The sequence below is a fragment of the Rhizophagus irregularis genome, chromosome 17 (genome assembly GCF_026210795.1).
Source record: "Rhizophagus irregularis chromosome 17, complete sequence".
In the NCBI taxonomy this organism is placed as follows: domain Eukaryota; kingdom Fungi; phylum Glomeromycota; class Glomeromycetes; order Glomerales; family Glomeraceae; genus Rhizophagus; species Rhizophagus irregularis.
Genome location: NC_089445.1, coordinates 4,097,925 through 4,111,809, shown reverse-complemented (window position 1 = coordinate 4,111,809; position 13,885 = coordinate 4,097,925). Strand labels below are relative to the sequence as shown.

Sequence of the window (13,885 nt, the reverse complement as noted above, 5' to 3'; positions counted from 1 at the left end):
TCTTCCTCAACTTCGAGCGAAGTATTTTCCGAATTAAAATAATTGATATGCACTATGATCAACAGAATCTCGACACGCAAATCAAGATCATCGTGCCATATGGCATTGATCATGTTCATTTTTGGAGTTGACGTTTATGTGATCGCCAGATAGAATCGAAGGAATCATTGAAACGGGTAAAAACAGAAAATAAATAAGATAGTCTTATCTTTTTCGAAAAAATAATCGTATGTATAAACATTAGCATAGAAAAAAAATCGTCATGTATCATGGGCTACGTCCCGAACTTTGTATTTATTTTTGCATGTATTAATAAAATTTTTTCTTGGCATTACAAATAACGTGCACGTGATTTTTTTATTTTGAACATGTCATCAGAGCTTGAATTATTGAGACAGCGCATTAACAATTTTTTTCTTTGCTATCAGATTTCCGAAATAAACTAGACAGCAATTCTCACCAACATTTCTTCGCAACTTTATTACACTTCATTTCTATATAATTCCATTTCATATAAACCATATAAAAAATTTTGATTTTAGCCAAGTTCCTCAAGAGAACTTTCCAGATTTTCGATCTATAGGATAGCATTAATATTAGAGAAACAATATGACGCAGAGTTTCGCATTACATCCCTTGAAAGCAAGTCATATATTTCACTTATTTCACTCGCTAAATTTCTCATGTAAAAAAAACGTGTAATTCTTTTATATTGTCTAGAGAGAGATTTTATTGCTTCATCTCAACTGAATTACCACTGGTAGTTATAGTCGTTGGCAGAAAGAAATGGCCCAACTCGATGGAGCTGAGACTTTCAGTCGCGAAAGTTAGACTGGTTTTTTCTTCTGATTAGTTTATTATAACCATGTGGTCGCATGCACTAATGTGTTACGAATTATAAATTACGGTTCTATATTCTTTGACAGTTGAAAGGATTTGTTGTCATTACGAATTCGATAACTCAAATTAGTGATGATCTTATAAAGAAATTCAATTAATTTTCATAGTGAAAAAAAAAAAAAAAATTTTCATAGTGACGATCTAACGCCTAATTTGATGATCTTATTTTTTCTCATTGAATTAATTTACTTTAAACCTTATTCGAGTTAGAATGTTTTAGCATTCTCGAAATATATAAATGTGTGAGTGGAGTAAGTGAAGCTAGAACGCAATTTCTTTTTTGTGAATATAATCACTCGTATAAGAAGATATCATGCACGCTTTGCATATATTTACGTTAGCAATAACAGTTTTTCTATTTGTTGATGCATTACCTTATGAACGGCCTAAAGTGCATACAATTCCGCTAAAGATAAAACCAATCACTCGTCGCTGGGCATATAATGTTTCCAGGCGAGCAAACGAACTAATAACATTAGACCAAGATCGACCGGACCTTTCTTATTTTGGAGAAATTACTTTCGGCACGGGAGAACCACAAGAGCTTAATGTGCTATTCGACACGGGATCGGCCGATTTGTTTGTTATAGGTGATGAATGTGATTCACCTGCGTGCAGTCGTAAACTTAAATATAATTCATACCTTGATGAATCTTACAAAGCTATCGACCTACCTTTCTATGTCGAATACGTTAGCAGTGCATTTGCAAAAGGATCTCGTGCCACGACCGATATCAAAATCGGGAGTCTTTCGGTGGAAACACAAGATTTCGGACTTGTTGACACGATTTCCGATAATTTTGCCGATCTCACATTTTCGGGTATAATGGGGATGGCACTTAGCTCAGCAAGCGAAAACGGACAACTCACACCAGTCACGAACCTTATAAATAGCCAGGAACTCGATCAACCACAATTCTCTTTTATGCTTGGAAGAGATGCAGATAATACGCCAAGCGAATTAACAATCGGCGGGAGTAATCCAGCAAGATACGATGCTAATTCACTTACCTGGACAAATCTAGTGGATGATAATCATGGTTTGTGGAAGATTCCTCTCGATGACTGCTTTGTCAGTGACCAACCATTAGGTTTTCAAGATCGTATTGGATCAATCGATACTGGGTCTGCAAGCATAATTATGCCACCTGCCGATGCAAAGACACTTTATGGTAAAATTCCCAAGTCCGTAGCGCTAGATAAGGGGTTCTACTCAATACCTTGTGAAACCAATATTGTAATTAGTCTGAGATTCAGCGGTATGACTTGGAATATGGATCATAGAGATTTTGTACTCAAAGAAGGAGAGAATTGCTTTGGATCTATTCAGGGAATCGATACTGGTATCTATACTATTTGTCTAATATATTTATAATCAAAAATGTTTAATAAAAAATGGTTTTTAAAAGTATTCTTTTTTCAAAATCCTTCAGGATCGGACACAGCATGGATTATTGGCATTCCATTCTTAAAGAACGTATACAGCATTTTTGATCAAGGCGAATTTCGGGTTGGATTTGCCACATTAAAACAACCATAGTTACTATAATTAGTCAGTTTATAAACCATTATCACAGGTTGAAATGAAATTTCTAAAATTTTTATTATAAAATTTCCTAGTTTTTAATATTCATCATATGTTACTAACACATGTCTATCTAATTAAATTAAAAGGCAGAAAAAACTTTAGCATGGAAAATCATAAAACTATATTTTTTTTAAATGATCCAATATTTTGTAATATACTTGATACAAACTGCTATAAACTGCTATAAATCGTCAAAATACTGTAGGTTCGACATGACCTCCTTCTTTTAACTGATATGTTATAAATGAAGCAGTGGTATATTGGCTGGCTGATAAGCCCCTATTGCAAAAAAAAAAATCGGAATAAAGAATGTAATACTAGATCTTATCAACTTTATCCCAAAAACAGATTAATGATTGATTAGCTATATTCCTCAGGTATTTAGTGATGGTGGCTCTAGCCACAATAATGATTCTAAGGAAGAGATGCCAGATGATTCTGATGATGATGGTTATAATCAGGGTTGGGAAATGTACTGTACTGTACCAGTACAGTTAGTACAGTACGTACAGTACTGTACTGTACTGAGTTTTTTTAGTACAAGTACATTTTTTTATATAAATTACAGAGGTATTTTTAATCATATATACCCTGGTTTTAAGTGGTCCAGTGATTAGATTTCAATAAAATTAAGCTCATTAGATTCATCTCAATGAGAGGAATTTAATAGTATTTATTTTATCATAAATGAATCAATATTGACAGAGTTAGAATTTGAAGTAACTTTATTAAATATATGGTATTTAAAATTTTAAGTACAATGTACTAACTGTACTGTACTGTACTGAAATTTTACCTCGTACACCATATTTTCCCAACCCTGGTTATAATGAATACAGTTGATATGATGGAGGTTATTATTATCATGATGGAAGATATAAAAGGAAAGTTTCACCAATGATGAGTCTACAAGTTTATCAGTTTTTTTGAACCACGTGGGTGGCAATAATACGTCACTGGTTCATGCAAATCGCAGAATATTCTATGCGTTGTAACCGCCGGATACCAAGCATGAATAAAAGTCGTAGGTAGACTATTTACTACTTTACAAAAAATACGTTAGGCGTTCAATTTGAAGGTGCAATATGGAATGCAGATAATAAAAAGTGGTAACTTTCCGATACTGAAAATCATACGCTTTTAAAAGGTACAAGGCGGTTGGCGTGGATGATTGGATAATATACATATTACGTATATTATGTATATTAGGTATATTATATATTAGCATCATTTATTAATAAATTCAAATAAATTTTATTAAAGAACTGTATATAATGTTATTGTGACATAAAATAAATTGATAACAATAATAATGATGATGATAAACTTTTCGCCTGTTTATCTAATTTTTTTCTATGAAGATTCCACAAATTTTTAATATCATTTCGCGCGCGAAATTTTCCAAATTCTTCCAAGATTTTGGTTTGCAAAACCTTCCATGGTACTTTCTTTTTACTGGTCTTTAGATGTTGCTTTACCCATTTAAAAATATATTCCTTCTCATTATCGCTGAATGGTGTTTTTTTACTCAAACAGACTAAAAAAAAAAATAAAAGTTTTCAGATTTTTTTATTATTTTCAAAATGATGTAACTTACTTAGTACTTACGCCTAGGATCTAGCTTATTGGTCCAACTAAATTTATAAAAATAAAATTAGCATTGTGACTTCTTTAATTTCTTTTTTTTTAAAAAAAAAAAGGTAATAAACTTACTGATGGCAAATTTGCTTAGGAGTATGAGGTATTTTTGTACTCAATATTGCAAAAGGTTTCCTATTAGGCCTTCCATTATCAATCCATTCCTTCATATATTCGAGAATTATACCTTCACTCTAAAAAAAAAAAAATAATAAATTTTTTTTAAAAAAAATCCGCATTAAATATGATTCATTTAACATACAGCTCTATTGATCCTATTAAATTTTTCGGTTTTATAATTCATAATTTCAAGTAGGCGAAGTAAGAAAATGAAAATTTATATTTTTTGAAATTTGACGCTTTATTCTCACTCTTTTTATATCTAAATTTTTTCATATAACCTCTACGACACTACATTTAATGATATTTTTAAGTGAAACTCAAACAAATACTCCAGCTTCTTTTTAATTTTTCTTTCCGTTAAACCGCTATCCGTCGGATTACGGATATCCTCCAAAAAAATTCGGATATTTCGGATAACGGATAATACGGATTGGATTTCTCGGATAATTGAATAATGGATCATTCAGATTTCAGACGTCGTCCATCAATAATACATAAATTTGTTTTTATCCGATCCGATTATCCTTCGGATATCCCTAATCCGGCGGATTTTTCGGATGACGGTTGATGATCGGATCGGATAAACGGATGACGGATATCCTCGTTTTTTTTAATACGTTTTTTTCTTAGGAAAAAAAATACTTTTCTCAGTATTCAATGAATTATTTATTTTAATACAGTTATTATTAATTACTATTATTACGCGTATGTACAATGTGACAAATATAGAGATTATTGCGAGTTTTTTTTTCAAGCATCCCGTTATAATAAAACCTTTAGAATTGATTGGGTTCATTATATATTTTCATTATGTGATTTTAATGTATATTATATGTTCATGTTATTTTTGTTGCGTTATATTATTATATATGAGTCTTTTTTAATACTTACTCATGAATAAATAATTATAATATATATATATTATCGGAAAGTTTAAAAATCAGGATAATAGTAAGATTCAAAAGCATAATGATGATTGGTCAAATGATCCTCAATTTAGGATTTATCCTTCCAGAAAATTTATTAGGAATGTTCTTTATGTGTAATTATAGTAATTATTCTTTTTTAATATAAATCGTAAGTTCGTAACTAGGAACGCCTAAATTTGCTTACGAAATTATTTAGTGAATGTTTAACAAAAAATCTTATATATTGTTCACCAGTCTCAATTAATGTATTTACTATTTCCACTATAACAGCTAATCCAATTTTGTATAAGTCACATACGTCAACGGTGCAAACTACGGTACCATAAATTCGTTATACGCTTTCATCGGTTAATTTTCTCTATTACACCTCATTCAAAGTATTGGCGATAACAGCAATATTTCATTGTGCAAAAATTTTCTTAAATTTACATGACTTAGATATCTTCAGTTTCCATGCATGCATTTTATATATTTCATCAGAATTTCGGAATGTAAAACGTAATTATATTTTTTATGGGACCTTTAATATTAATAATGACGGGAGAATTTTTATTTATTATTTTTTTTTTGAAAATTGATTTTTTCCTTTTATCAAAGGATCCAATATAAATGAATTGTCTACTGCACGTGAAGTGGCTTAGTAAATTTACGTTGATCTAACGCCTTTGCGAAAGAAAGAAAAAAAAACACGTCTATTTTATAAGTTTTTAATTTTCAAAAGGTTATTATATGATACAATTACTACAATAAATTTTATTTACATATATATAAAAGCGGTCAGAAAATAAATAGTTTTTTTGATCTTTTTAATTTAATATCATTTTCTATTAAATTATTTAATTCCCCATTATTCCATAATAACATTATTACGACTTCATATAACTTATTATTTTTATCATAATGGTAACACAAATAAATGGTAAAAACTTATTCAAAAATTAAAACATATAATAACTGTTATGTTTCAGTTGATTTTATAATCGATCCAAATTTTATATATTTGTATATTTTACGTTAAAAGGAAAAAAAGGTTACAAATTCCGTAAACAAAGTACAAAAAAAAAAGCACGACTTGACATTTCGAAATCGTTAATATTAAAAGCTTTGTGAAATTTTTTAACTTAGAGTCAATTACAAAAATAATGACGCGGGCGTGTAAAATTTGAAACTAGGATTAAATGATGGTACAAATTTTATTAAAATAAATAAATACAAATAAATGAATAAAAATAATTATTAATTAAGAAAATTTATATATAATAAGAAAACCTCTATTACTCGATGGCCGTCAGGATTATTTACACTACGAAGTTATAATAATTCATTATTTAAAATAACTGCAACAACTGCTTATATAATAAGATTTTATAAACAACACAAAACTGAAAAAGTAAATAAAAAAAACTAAACTAAACCAAAAGAAGAGATAAAAATCTACTTCGACAGTGATGAGGTAATTATAAACGAAACTATTTAAAATCTAACCAACTAAACTTTAAATTCATTTCCCATACACTAGTAAAAACTTGGTAAGTTGAAGCCCGCCCTGCAGAATAAAGTACCTTAACCCTATAAATTATATGAGTGAAAAAACTATTAATCTACGTTGGCGCTACGAAGTAAGATTGGTGATTTTTTAACATCTTTTTTAAATTCCGTATATTAGATTGGTCCGATTTTTTTCTTCATTTGAATTATTTGGTTTATTTGGTTAAGAAATTATTTTTTTTTTTTTAAATAGAGCTATTGGATACGACAGGTTATTTCGTATATTTATGTAAAAAAAGTATGACACAATCTTACATCAAACATATTTCTCATTCGGGATATATTAAATGCTTATTGTTTATTGTAGCTCACGGAAATGATCCCCTAAAACCGGTTATTCAAGAAGAATGAGTCCTGCAAAAGAAAATTTTGCCAAGAGTTTTTTCTTTGAAAAACAGGATTTTAACCAAATTTGTTGATAATAGTCATACTGACGATTATTGCACCATAAATTTTAAACATGATTGGTTAAAGAATCACATGATTGTGGGGAGAAATTTTTTCAAGTCAAATTCCATATGTACAAAATTTAGAACACATTTGAGTATTTGACGAGGATTTGTATTTCAATAAAAATTAATTATTTTACGATCAATAGATTCCAATGGATTAGTTTTTTTAACGAACAAATCGCAAATTTTTTTATTTCGATAAAAATCATATAATAATTACAATTATGATTCCAATTTTTAAGATCCAATTTTGTCAGTAAAATAGGCATCGGTAAAATAGCTCAACACTCAGATATCAAACCCCACTTTAAACAAAATCTTCAATAGGCTTATAGTTTTGGAAATTCGTATACTTTGTATACTTTGTATACTTTGAGGAAATTTGAATCATTGAGCTTTATAAAATAAAAAATTTATTCAAATTGATAAAAATAAAAAAGCATAATACATATTTTAAAAACTATACTAAAAAATACACAGTACATCATAATAATAAAAATTAATAAATCAGTTTTAAATGCCTATTCCAATAAGTCTAAGTCCAAAAATAACACTTAATAAAGCAACATAAATATTAACATCCCCTTCGAAAAATCTTGCTTTAGGAATCCAATCATTTAAAAATCCTTTACTGGTACCCTTATTATGACTATCATGTAATGTATATTCAATTAGATCAGCTGCTCGATATTTTCTTTTACTATTAATCATGGATAAAAATTTTAATCTTTTTACATTTTTCTTTACATTCTCATCTTTTAATAATAAATCTATTTTACTTATAACATCATTAACATCCAAATTTAATTTACTTAATATTAATCCTACACCATTTAATTTTAATTTTTCAGCATTACCAGCTTGATCATAGGCGAAAGGAAATACCAACATAGGTGTACCAGTATATAGGGATTCATGACAACTTATTGTACCTCCATGACTCAAAAATAATTTTGTATTATTATGGTTAAGTATGGAAAATTGTGGTCCAAATTTTGAAATATGAATGTGTGGATGTTTGTTATTTAGAATTGAAGAAGTTTGAATTGCTGTACCATCAATTAGGTTTAACGTGGGCGAGAAATCGTCTTTTGACGTAAGAACTAACGTCCAAATTACACCATCAATTATTTTTTTGTCAATTGCTTCAATAAATGCTTTCAAAAGCTTATTGTTATTCTCAATAGTTGTAAAGAAACGTGTACCAAAGGATACATATAAAACTCTTTTGTGTCCATTTAAAAAGTCATCAAGTTCAGGTGTAAGTGATGGATATTCTTCTGACATTACCGGTCCGATTTCCTAATAGTATTAGTAATGAATATTATTGCTAAATTGTATGTAATACGAGAGAAAAAACAATAATTACCTGAATATTTGGTGGTAAAGTTTGTGGTACCTTTTAAATAAAAAGAATTAATAGCTAATTTTTTAAAAAAAATGAATCGATTTTAATTTTTATTTATCGTAATTACTTCAAAACCAAAGAAAGTATCGACCAAAACTAAAGAAGTTCTTAATAATCTTCCTGCGGACGTGAAAACGGATTCAACATTAATTTGTTTTCTTGCATCATTTAACCTATTTATAAAAGGATATGTCAAGTAAAGTAATCGAATAGGTTCTATTATAACGCATCTAAATCTCTCAAAAAATGAAACATTTTCTAACGAAACGTGACATTTGAGCGTTGGGTCGGATTTATGCATTGAAGTAACTAGTGCTATATAAATAAGGAATAGATTATTACTTTTTTTTTTAAAGCTATCAAAAAATAAATAAATAAATTTCTAATTACCATTAAGATTAACGGTATATCCAACGACAGGTTTCTTTAGAGTATTAGCAACGTCTAAGCATGCATCATTTAACAAAGCGTCGCAGAAAAACAAGTCAACATCAAATTCTTCAGCAGTATTTTTATATACTTCAAATACGTAGTTATATGATTTTATATGAAATTCATGGAGTGCGGCAAGATTTTTGTAATTATATTCTTTATGAAAGGACTCTCTAACAATTTTAATATATGAAAAATCATAAGGCCTGGCTCTTAATGGAACATGCTTTAAAGTCGGGTATTCTAATGATAAACTGTGACTTTCAGTTGCTACTAATATTATCTATGATATGTTGAGGATGAAATTAGTGATATTAAAAATAACAATATTTATTGAAACTTTTATATAATACTCACATTGTAACCTCTTTCGTATAATAACACAGCTATATCTAGCATCGGGTTAACATGACTTCTTCCTCCAACAAAACTACCGATCAAAATATTTTTAGAAGTATGATTCTGTGTCGAAGTACTAACATCGACATAAAATACTAGAATTAATAGGAATATCGATAATAAAAAAATGAAATTTCTTTTGTTCATGGTTGTTAATACGCTTGTGTCTTAGTTACTAGTTGAAGAATCAATTTATAAATCTAACCGCCTATTAGGCGTTTTTTGAATTATTGTGTTACAATTCGCATTCTACAAACAATAAGCGTAATTATGTCATAGGCGTTTCTATAAGAACCTATAAAGAACCCAATTAAAACAAATATAATAAACAAAACACGGAACCGGAATGGTAAATAATAATAATAATAATAATATAATAAATATTTCTTGTAAAAAAATCAAAAAAATCACATCATAAGTGATTAAGTGACGCAGTAAATGCATCATAAACAATTATGCGAGATCACGTGTACGCATCACATTTAAGTCTGTTATAAAACCACTAATATAGAATCATCGAAAAAATTAATTTCATTATGGAATTTACAAATGATGCTCGAAAAGAATTGTTTTGGATCGCATATAATAGAGCATATGGATTAACAGATTTTAATATTCATAATACTTTACTGAAACGACATGAGTTTAGAAAACAAACAATTCTTGATGATGAAACTCTTACAAATGATGAAAAAGCTCATGCTATAAAATTATTAAACCGAGATTTTGACTATGATAGAATTATGTCTGCTGAAGGATCAGAAAGAACGACAAGAATTTGTGAAAATTGTCAAGAAGAATGTGTAGCGATTACATATTGTGAATGTTGTATTCGAAATTATTTAAAATCAAATTTTTCGAATTGGACGTCTGGCGATAATAAAATTGATGATTTAATACGAAAATGTCAAATGGAAACTGTTAGACCAAATAAGATAATAGAATGGATTCCATATGATAGTTTACAAAATATTCAACATTTTGCTGAAGGTGGATACTCTAAAATTTATACAGCAGATTTTATTGGTGGATTTTATTATGATTGGGATTCTGATGAAAAACGATTAAAGAAGGGAAGTACATGTGAGGTCGTACTTAAAAGTTTAAACGTAGAAAATGCTGATAGAAGGTGGTTCAAAGAGGTATATAATTGAAGTTTATTGTAATGTTTTTTTTAGAAACAATTTTTTTTTTTAATTATTCATTTTTTATTCACAGAGCAAATCACATTTATCTATAAGTGTAAAATGGGTAGATGTAGTTCGTTGTTTTGGAATGACAAAAAATCCATCAGGGACTTATATGCTTGTAATGGATAAGATGAATATAGATTTAAGAAATTTTTTGTATCAAAATCATACTAAAATTACATGGAAGAGAAGAATAAGTATTGCTTTCGACATAGTACATGCACTTCATAGAATTCATTCTGAAAATGCCATCCATAGAGACTTGCATTCCGGAAATATTTTGGAACTCAATGAAAGATTTTTTATTGGTGATCTTGGATTTTGTGGACCTGCAAGTAAACCATTTAATAGCGTATATGGAAATCTTCCTTATATAGCACCTGAAGTTCTTATTGCGAAAGAAACTACTACTTTTGCATCTGATATTTATAGTGTCGGTATACTTATGTGGGAAATTTCTTCTGGAAGACCACCTTTTAATAATTGTAGTCATGATTATGATCTTGTGATGAAAATAGTGAATGGTTCAAGACCAAAAATAGTATCAGGAACCCCTTTAAAATATAAAGAATTAATGGAACAATGTTGGGATGCTGACCCAACGAAAAGGCCTAAGATTAATTTCCTAAAAGCTGAAATGGAAGAATTGAACACATCATGGTTTTACGATGAAAACCAAGAACAAATAATTTCTGATGATGATAACAAATCGATATATAGCGACTATTATGAATCTAGGAAATATTATACGACTAGTACGAGCAGTATTTATCAATTTGGAACCTATTCTGAACCAAAGAATGCATTAGAAAGAGGTATTATAATCAATTTCTGAAAAAAATGATTCATTCGTAAAATATACTAACATTTACTTATATAAAACTTATATAAATAACAAACAAATAGAAGAAGGTATGCGCATATTACTCATTCGAAGAAAATAAAATTTTCGCGTGTTATATATATAGTAACATTTTCAATAACGCATGTATTAATAAAAATTTTTTTTTTTTAATTTTAAAGAATTTCACAGCAATTATAGTTTTAACATTCCTAGTAGTAATTCTAGTAAGTATTGTTAAAAATTTTTTTATTAATTATATATAACAACATCAATAATTTTTATCGTTTTACTTGATTGTTTTCGGTAATTCAAATAATAAAGAAAATATCATGTTAAACATAAACGATTCAAGTGACAAGAAGAAAAATGATTTAAAATTATGTGGTCTTCTCAAAAGTAATAAAGCAAAATCATTATTTTTAAAACAATTACTAATTTATTTTTTAGTAAATTTAAAAACAATTATTAATTTATTTTAAATTTAGGTATTCTTAAAAAAACTAAAAATAAATTCAAAAACAACAAAGTATAATTTACATTATTATTATTAGTCTGGAATGTAGCGAAGGACTATTTATGTTCTAGGTAGGTAGTTTTATGGGTATCTGGACTTCTCACCGAAGTCCATTTCACTGAAGGAATATTTCACCGAAGGGATATTTCGCCGAAAGAACGTTTTGCCGAAATACCATTTTACCGAAACCCCATTTCTCCGAATTCCGTTTCTCCGAAGCCATTTTATCGAATGGATATTTCGCCGAATGGACATTTCACCGAAAAATTATTGGTTATTTTATTGTTTTTATACTAAATACATAAAGAAATCTTTTCTAGATAAATTTCTGAATTAGCTGATTTTTATTAAATTTACCTCAGTCGTTTATAATACATTAATCTTTTTTTTTACTTACCTTTTCGTGAATAAATGTTTTCAGGAAAATAAAGTTATTTACCTATTGCTTATTAGTTACTTGAATGCTGAAGTGATAATATCTTGGAAAAAAAATTCTCTGAAAATAATTTAATTTTTATTTTCATTGCGCGATGAATATTTTTTATAAAAACTATGAGAGCGAGTTTTTATCTCACTATGGGTCTTGTATTTAGGAAAGCAAGATGGCAATCACTGAAAATGACAATAACGATATTATCAGCCTAAACCTCCGCTTCCGTAATAGTCAGAATAGAAATGTAATTTTTGTGATCGAGGTTTCCAAGAACGACTATGTCTCTGCTATTGCGGATAGAGTTAGAGCCATATTAGCACCCCATCTCCGTCCTCATAACTTTCATCTTCAGCAAATTTATCCTACCAGTATACAAAGAAGACGTATGCAACCAGAAAATCTAATTTCTGTTTATTTCCCTGAGAATCCCGATGAAGATATGATTCATATTTTTGTCTACCCTCCCCTTTCCCCAAATAATAATTTTCTGTATCATGCAGTGGAGTAATTCGCAATTTTTATGTATGTAAGCCGGGTTCCGGCATCTCGTCCACCAATTCCTAGGAATAAGCCAATTTATGACCGCACCTATTTTCGCAACAAAACATTGAACCAATATACTTTATATAGGGAATTTAGTAGTGAAAATTTTTGATTATTATGAAATTACTAACGAGAAAATATGCCCATTATGCAAGTTAGAGCATGTTAACGAGGAAAGTTTAGAAGGTATATATAAAGCCGGATCTTACTTTATTAAATGTGAGCATAATCATTGTTTTACATTACTATATTTGCTTATGCTTCATTATATGATATTTTATTTTTTTATTTACAGGGCTAATTTATGACAGCTATTACCTAATTTAAATTGACTTGGCAATGTCTAAGACTAATAAAATATTGACTCCTGAATATCTGGATATGTGAAATCGATCACCTGAAATGCGCAGTACGATATCAGGAAAATGTTATTCGCTCTGTTCATAGCTTGGTTAAAACTATCAAATTAGAGATTTTTTGCGATCAAAGGGTAGGGCTGTGCGACATAAGATTTTAGCACTTTTTTTGTCATCAGGACTTACCTAGTTTCCATTCCAAGGATCTCGTTACTAATCACGAATGCAAACAAATGAAACGGACTATTAGGTTAGGGTGATGGTACAATGAAAGTATCGGGAGGTGGATAGAATAGACGTAATAAGACTTTATCATGTATCATGTATCAATGTATCATTGTATCAAGCGAAGTTGTATCATGATCTAAGATTCAAAATGTACTTTTTATTTACAATCAATAAAGCAAAGGTGCATTAAGCACAATATATTTACATGATAATATTCCGCATAGTATGGTTGTGGGGATTGAGAGATTGTATTTGCATCCCAATAGATGTTGCAGTATGATATTCTATAATATTCGGGAAAATTATTGTTGAGATGATTGCCGTGCGGCGTAAGAAAAATTTAATCGCAACATCTTGCAG

The 13,885-nt window shown here is 29.1% G+C and overlaps 4 protein-coding genes across 4 annotated transcripts; 2 read left to right on the top strand and 2 right to left on the bottom strand.

The window, feature by feature from the left end:
• Window positions 1-1,213: 1,213 nt before the first annotated feature.
• On the top strand, window positions 1,214-2,440 carry OCT59_009588 (uncharacterized protein; the record flags this gene model as incomplete). Its single annotated transcript, XM_025309146.1, has 2 exons — window positions 1,214-2,243; window positions 2,334-2,440. The coding sequence occupies 2 exons, from the start codon at window positions 1,214-1,216 to the stop codon at window positions 2,438-2,440; spliced, it is 1,137 nt and encodes a 378-aa protein (XP_025182823.1).
• A 1,325-nt stretch (window positions 2,441-3,765) lies between these two features.
• OCT59_009587 (uncharacterized protein) lies at window positions 3,766-4,430 on the bottom strand (the record flags this gene model as incomplete). Its single annotated transcript, XM_025310397.1, has 4 exons — window positions 3,766-4,025; window positions 4,097-4,122; window positions 4,202-4,320; window positions 4,389-4,430. 4 exons carry the CDS (start codon window positions 4,428-4,430, stop codon window positions 3,766-3,768), a joined length of 447 nt encoding a protein of 148 aa, XP_025182824.1.
• Window positions 4,431-7,691: 3,261 nt separating this feature from the next.
• On the bottom strand, window positions 7,692-9,564 carry OCT59_009586 (uncharacterized protein; the record flags this gene model as incomplete). The annotated part of the gene is made up of 5 exons (XM_025315425.2): window positions 7,692-8,480; window positions 8,548-8,577; window positions 8,654-8,901; window positions 8,977-9,301; window positions 9,376-9,564. 5 exons carry the CDS (start codon window positions 9,562-9,564, stop codon window positions 7,692-7,694), a joined length of 1,581 nt encoding a protein of 526 aa, XP_025182825.1.
• Window positions 9,565-12,567: 3,003 nt separating this feature from the next.
• OCT59_009585 (uncharacterized protein) lies at window positions 12,568-12,906 on the top strand (the record flags this gene model as incomplete). Its single annotated transcript, XM_066133678.1, has 1 exon — window positions 12,568-12,906. One exon carries the CDS (start codon window positions 12,568-12,570, stop codon window positions 12,904-12,906), a length of 339 nt encoding a protein of 112 aa, XP_066000096.1.
• Between the last annotated feature and the right edge of the window lie 979 nt (window positions 12,907-13,885).